At 33.9% G+C, this 7,847-nt stretch overlaps 1 protein-coding gene across 1 annotated transcript; it reads left to right on the forward strand.

Moving 5' to 3' along the window:
• The first annotated feature begins 274 nt into the window (after nt 1-274).
• LOC112004189 (selenium-binding protein 1) lies at nt 275-6,549 on the forward strand. The gene is made up of 7 exons (XM_024036421.2): nt 275-526; nt 2,606-2,801; nt 3,867-4,094; nt 4,391-4,622; nt 4,767-4,874; nt 4,987-5,259; nt 6,115-6,549. Exons 1-7 carry the CDS (start codon nt 367-369, stop codon nt 6,394-6,396), a joined length of 1,479 nt encoding a protein of 492 aa, XP_023892189.1. The 5' UTR covers nt 275-366; the 3' UTR covers nt 6,397-6,549.
• The last annotated feature ends 1,298 nt before the right edge of the window (nt 6,550-7,847 follow it).

Genomic DNA, 7,847 nt, shown 5'->3' on the forward strand with positions numbered 1-7,847 from the left:
TTTTTTTTAAATTAAAAACTTATTACTGAAAATAATAAAAAAATTATTTATGAATTACTATTCACTGCTGAAAAAACTGTAATTTTGTGTTAATGTACTGTTTATGTTCCATGAATTGTGTAAGAAGCACCGATAAAAAAAAAAAAAAAGAAGGAAAAACACATCAACGCGATCCAAACGGTAACCCGATTAGATACTATATTAGATATATAGAAGTGACACGTCAGGACACTGTGGGCCAGTCCTTATTATATAATAATACAAAGCGAGCTCATCAATTATAAGAGAGAGAGAGAGAGAGATTCTTTTTTACACGCGACTCTGAATACTCTTTTCTTTCATCTTCTTGCTTGTCATTTTAAAAAAATGGCTACGGATGCGAGTGTGTTCAAACATGGAGTGGTGGGGAATGAGAATCATGGGCACGCTGCTTGCTGCAACACGGGGGGACCTGGGTACGCAACTCCGCTGGAGGCCATGTCTGGTCCTAGAGAAGCTCTCATCTATGTCACTTGCGTTTACACTGGTACCTATATATATATATATACACTATCCTCGTCTAATTTTTATTTTTATTGCTTTTTTTTCTTTTCTTTTCTTTTTCATAGCAATTCGAATTAAATATGCAGGGAATTTGCAGTTATTATTGAATTTTCTTTTGGGTCTGTTTAAAAAAAAGAAAAAAAAGAATCTGATATGGTTTGTGGCCGATCGAAACATGAACATATTCTTATGTTAATATGGTTTCATGTTTAGTAAAGTTGTAATTTAGGAAGATTTTTGTTTTTTGAATATGTAGTTTTCCATAGTGAAATTGAAGTTAGTGAAGGATTTATTGAAGGTATATGCAGGAGTCATGATGAGGTAGTGAAGCCTTCTTAATTGGATAAGCCCACTGCCAGGGTTGGCCTTAGACATTTTGGGGCCAAGGGGAGAATTAAAATGGGCTCTTCTTTATATTCATGTATTAATTAAATTAATATTTATATCTTAAAATATATATTTCATTTAAAATTTATTTTTCTTGCCATTTTAGATGCAAATTGGCTAATTAAATTTTTGTATTCAAGTTTTTTTAACATATTATTTTTAATCGATAATATAGTTAATCTACTTAATCTTTCTTGGGATGTTGTCGATCTTAGATATGATTTTATTAATTTTGATTTTGAAAATTTTCTTTATGTAGAAGCAATTGTAACCGGTATTGTTAGTAACATTCTATAAGCAATGCATGTATTTGGAAATGAATCTAACATTTTTATATAATTTAGTATGTCAATTGGAGTATATTCTTTTATTTGTAAAGGTTTTTTAAAAACTTTTAATTCTGAAAATAAATCTAAAAAAACCTTCAATATTATAATAAACATCATATTTGAGAAAAGATTCAAGATTAAGACAGTATTTTTGCAAACTATTAGTGATTTCAATTTTGTGAAGTTAAATAGAAAACCAAAAATATCTTCATATATTTGAAATTGTTCAAACCTATTATCAGTTGAACTAATTGCTTCATCTAATATATATAAGAAATGGTAATATGAGTAAATTTTAGGGATTTGAGATTTTTGATTTGTTATTGTTTTGTGGTTAATTTTTTAGACCGGATTTGTATTTTATCTTTTTGAATTTTGGTTTGTCTAGAGGTTAAGGATGTTAGTTTTGGGAAAATTTATTTTGTTTAGACCAAAGAATTTTTTGGGGTACCAATGTTTATGAGGATGTACCAAAATATTTTTTTCTTTGATTACAAGGTCACAAGGATGTACTGGATTTTTTGAGTTTCATTTGAAATTAAATTTTTTCTTTTTTTGTCTCTACTGCCCCTACTTTTCCAAAATTTTGGGGCCCCACTTGGGGGCCTTTGGCAATGGCCTAATTGGCCTAGTGGAAGGCCGACCTTGCCCACTGCCCACACATTGTCTGATGGAGATATATATATTGGATGCATGAGATAGTTATTGCATGCCAAAAAAGCCCCACCTTTTAAAAAATAATAGGCTTTCCTTGTCTGGTTAAATGAGTGAAATAAGGACTTGCTTCAATTTGAATGCTTAACACAATCATATTTATTTTTATTATTTTTATTATTATTATTTAATTATTTATTATTTATATTTTTAGTTATTATTATTTTTATTATTTTTATTTTTATAAGATAATTTTGAAAGCATATGATTCCTATTGAAAATCAGCCCTCAACTAAATTTTAAAATTTAGGATTTTGTTTTCCTGTTCTGCTGACTCTTGGATTTCAATGAAGCAGTTTCTTGCATCTCATTATTTATTTTGTGCAGTGCTATATATGGCCAGATTAGTTTCTTAATATGTTTTTGCCATTTTCATAATATATATTGTTGCTTTTTACCTTGAAGAGTTGAGACATATGTGTTGTGCCCTAGGCTTTTTTCCTTTTTGTTCCTCGCCTCCAAACTCTACCACTTAAAATCCTTTTCTATGTGTGGACTAGTTGATTTGAGCTGTTTTTCTATCTATAGCTTATTGCTTTTCTGCTGTTACGGAACCATTTTGGATTGTTTGTCTTAGTTGGGCATAATGTAGTAAGTTACTCCTATAATATAATGGTTAATTGTATATACAGGAACAGGAAGAGAGAAGCCTGATTACTTGGCTACAGTGGACATAGATCCAAGCTCTCCTACTTATTCAAAAGTTATCCACAGGCTGCCTGTGCCTTATTTAGGTGATGAACTACATCATTCAGGGTGGAATACATGTAGCTCTTGCCATGGAGATCCCTCAGCAGATCGACGCTTTCTGATCCTACCTTCACTAGTGTATGAGTAAATTTTATTTAGCATCGGTGAATCTTTGCATGCATAAATACATACGTAGGTTCATGTGTATATACATAAATACATGTGCCCATGCATTGTTTGATTAATGTAGATGTGGTTCTTGTTATTGAAATATTACTTAAATTATGAACTATTACATTTTGAACTCACAATTCAACAGTCTGAAGTCCACTTTATCTGTGGTAGTTGTGGATGTGTTTGAAAATATAAACACACATAAGATTATGGATAATGACTTTGTAGTTAGGCAAGCATTCTAACTGCATGTCTTGTCTTGACTTGTGCTTAGGTTTGATCTGGTGTTTGCAGCTCACTGATTTCATATTAAAAAAAATTAAAAAAAAGTAAACTCACTATCTGATAAGATGGTAATTCCATTGCTAAATAGGTGTATGCTAGTGACTTCATAGTAATATCACGATGATTTCTTTATTTAATAACCTATTATTGGTTCTCCAGTGTTCCTTAATTTAGTTTCACTAACAGTATCAAACTCTTGAACTTCACCAGTATAGGTGCATTAGAAAATTATGGCTCAGGTTTGATATTTCATCTTTATTATTATTTATTTTTGCCCGCCGCCGGGGGCAGGGGGGTTTGACTTTTGATACGTGATAACTGGTTGCATTTTATGTTTTGGAATATCCCCACAAAAGAAACACACGCGAGATAATCTGTTTCCTATTTAAGTCTTTTGTGTCTACCAAAAAGATCAAATTTATGGTTTAATGTAATGTGATATTTTCAACTTTTGAGAATTATTAACACCCCGCCTCCTAAGAAAGAAAGAAAATTGTTTGGTATTGTACTTTTTTGTGTTTTCTTCTACTTCCAATGGATTGGTGCTGTATGATGGATATATGCCTTTAAAATGCTGAGGAAGCATTTTATAATGACTCCATTTCCGTAAGAGTCCTAATGTAGCCTTTTTGTAATTTCTGTTCTTTTTGTCAGAAGCTATGATTACTAGTATTGATGGTTCATCATTTGAAGAGGTGCATTAACTGTTGGTAATATATTCCTTAATAAGTCAAGCCTTTTCAGATCTGGTCGCATATATGTGATTGACACAAAAACCAATTCCAAGGCTCCATCACTGCATAAAGTTGTTGAGCCTGAAGATATTGTTCAGAAGACTGGTTTGGCTTATCCACACACATCCCATTGCCTTGCTTCTGGAGACTTACTGGTGTCGTGCCTTGGTGATAAAGATGGAAATGCTGCAGGGAATGGCTTTCTTCTTCTTGATTCTGAGTTTAATGTCAAAGGAAGGTACTGTTCTGAGACATACAAATAAATCTAACCTTTTACTGTTAGCAAACTTGTTTTAAAAAATCATGTATCTATGTATCCAATTTTGGCGCAATTCGTTATATTGATTAATGGAAACAATATATCAAATTTAAAGACAATATTGACAATACACAAGTAATATTGGAAATCTATATAAATATTCACGGAGATGGTGACAGTTAATAGCATGATTCAATTCCTGGCATTGTAAATTGAGCATGTTTACTGTAGATTTGATTACGATGTAACCTTAAAGCTCCCTTCACATCTACCAGGTGGGAGAAACCAGGGCACAGTCCACTTTTTGGCTATGATTTCTGGTACCAACCACAACACAAGACAATGATAAGCTCCTCATGGGGTGCCCCTGCTGCTTTCACTAAAGGTTTCAACCTTCAGCATGTTTCTGATGGTCTTTATGGGAGGCATCTGCATGTGTACAGCTGGCCAGGTGGTGAACTGAAACAAACATTGGATCTTGGCAGTACAGGGCTCTTACCTTTGGAGGTGAGTGCATAGACAATCTACAGTCTGGTTTCCTACATCTAGAGTATGGCCAACATGATTATTTGTTAATTTATATATTTTTTTTCTTTAATCAGAACATAATAAGTCTGGATCTATTTTTGTCTCAATGTAACCCTTTTGCAGATAAGGTTCCTGCATGATCCTTCGAAAGATACAGGGTTTGTTGGTTGTGCCTTGACAAGTAACATGGTGAGATTTTTTCAGACCCAAGATGGCTCTTGGAGCCATGAGGTATGCACATAAGATATTTATATATGTCTGTATGTTAGTGTGCCATATTGTGTTCACCTTGTAATTTGCTCTGTATTGTCTTTTTATTTGAGGCATTGATCAATATTTGCAGATTGCAATATCAGTGAAGCCATTGAAGGTGCAAAATTGGATTCTTCCAGAAATGCCTGGGCTTATAACTGATTTTCTGATCTCTCTTGATGATCGTTTTCTGTACTTTGTGAACTGGCTGCATGGGGATGTGAGGCAGTATAACATTGAGGACCCTAAGAATCCTGTATTGAGAGGCCAAGTTTGGGTTGGGGGACTAATTCAAAAGGGAAGCCCAATAGTGGCCGAGGGAGAAGATGGAAAAACATGGCAATTTGATGTTCCAGAGATCCAGGTTTGTGTGAACTCCATTGTAAAAGTTAAAACTCTTTCTGAGCTATAGCTTATTGCTGCCTAATTGATGATTGATTGGGTGCTTTTAGTAACAATTCCCTAAACAAGATAGGCTTGGTTGGGAATGCTGCTTATGTGCAGTTTAGATATCAGTTAAAACGGTTCCTGCACTAGAAGTATTTCCCACAGAGATGCATCAGATAATCTGTTTGGTTCTTTCTGCTTCTGATTTACATCATGATTCTATAAAAAAAGATGTATTATCAATCTACTGAGTGCTTTATTCATTATCTGGTGACCATCAATCATTATCATTTAGTAATAGATGCATACGGACCACCTAAACCTTGATGTGTTAACACTATACACCTAAACCTTGATGTGTTAACACTATACACTGTATGTGAGTGGCTAGACAACGTATAAGTGACCTGTTATATATTCATCACTCGAGTGCCTTTATCCCATATAGGTATATGCCTAGTTCAGTTAGACACCTAGACCATTCGTTTGATAGGCTGTAGAAAAATAATACTATTTGAGTATCTTCCTATCTCTGATGTGACATGTTAGTGTTCCACAATACTTTTTAACCCACACGTATTTCCACGGTACTTAAACAATGTTACTAGAAATCTTTTACTAAACGGGCTAATCACTCACACTAAGCCAGTACTTTTGCTCCATGTAGTTCCCTTAATTTAATATGTTTTTCATGTTAGTGTACACCAGATGTTTATGTGGTTATGTGCATTGGTCTGGCACAAACTATTTAATCACTCAAACTAAGACAGTACTTTTGCTCCATGTAGTTCCCTTAATTTAATATGTTGTTCACTTCATATTTTCCTTTCAGGGAAATCAGTTAAGAGGGGGGCCTCAAATGATCCAATTAAGTTTAGATGGGAAGAGACTATATGTCACCAACTCACTCTTCAGTACATGGGATCGTCAATTTTATCCTGATCTTCTGGAGAAAGGATCTCACATGTTGCAGATTGATGTTGATACAGAGAAAGGTGGTCTGAAAATAAACCCGAATTTTTTCGTGGATTTTGCTACTGAACCCGATGGTCCTTCCCTGGCCCATGAGATGAGATATCCTGGTGGTGACTGCACTTCAGATATATGGATCTAAGCAACTTGAATCTATTTTTAGCAATAAACGCCCATATTTTAACATATAGTAGTGGATATAATGAACTTTCCAAATAAAGTAGTTGGTGATGACACTATGTGAAGGAAACATGGGAATTTATGAATTATAAATAATACTTATAATTTCTACCAATACATTGTCCAAACCCAAACTTATTAGCTCTCCTCTCGTTAGGTTAGGACTTAGGAGTCTCTCTTTCTTGTCTTGGTTTGCCCAAGAGAGTTCCTTAGGGCTAGGAGTGTTTATACATGCTTAGGCTGTCAAGATGGACTCGAAATTCTTAGAGCAACTTTAGACGCTTCAAATCACGACAGATGAAGAAGTTGCTAATATTAGTATCCAAGACAAAGGTCAATGAGTCATGACAAACGAAAAGATTTACCATTCCTGGAACTTCAAATTCATGTTCAGTTATTTAGTTTAAGAAGTCTATAGAACCTATTTTCTTAAATTATTTTAATACCAAAAAAATGGAGAAAATGGGCAAATGCCCCTTTCAAAAAAAAAAAAAAAATCCAGCATTTTGCCCAATTTCCCAAACTAATTAGGAAAATTCCCCTTTTTTGAAACTCGATCTTCTTAAAATTGAGTTACTAAAAAAAAAAAATTTGAAGTCCTATAGCGGTGTTTTTAAGAAGCCTATAGTGACATTTTAGGGACTTATAGTGACGTTTTGTAACTCAATTTTCTTAAAGTCAAGTTACATGCAATTTTTTTTTTTTTTTTTAAACTTGGCTTCATAAAGATCGAGTTACAAAACGTCACTATAGGTTCTTAAAACATCACTATAGGCTCCTTAAAAACACTGCTATAGGGTTTTAACTCGATTTTGAGAAAATCGATTTTCAAAAGAGGGGCATTTTCCTAATTAGTTTGTAAAAAATGACAAAATGCTGGGTTGTTTTTTTAAAAAGGACAAAGGCCAATTTTTTCCTCAAAAAAATTGATGTTGGTTTTTTAACATGGATATGTCTTACACTCAATTTCCGGCGGTCAAAGTATTAAAATGTTGGATGCTTTGTCGAAAAACAAAGTGAATGCTGCCATGCACATGGATTCAAGGTTGATTAGAGTGCAACAATAGTAATGGAGTAACCTGTAGGTGGGAATTCGTTAAGTCCGCATGCTGGTCCAAGTTATCCTGCATGTTGCAAAAGATGGAAAAACATAAAGTTATGAGGCAGCAGAAGCCATAACCACAAATAGGATGGTGAACATCAAGAAAAAGAAGAAAAAAAATGGAGAACATATCAGTAAAAGACCCAACCAAAAGCCTAGTATGTAGGTTAAGTTTCTCATTGACTGCCAATGCAATGTGTTTTGTACTTGTACTTGCCACTGAAAGCAAATTAGACCATGGTTGTTCAAGCCATTTGTTTTGCTTATGACGTCACCCTGTTTTATATTAGGCCCAAGTAAGCTATCTCTAT

This window comes from Quercus suber, unplaced genomic scaffold (assembly GCF_002906115.3).
Source record: "Quercus suber isolate HL8 unplaced genomic scaffold, Cork oak 2.0 scaffold_328, whole genome shotgun sequence".
NCBI classification, from domain to species: domain Eukaryota; kingdom Viridiplantae; phylum Streptophyta; class Magnoliopsida; order Fagales; family Fagaceae; genus Quercus; species Quercus suber.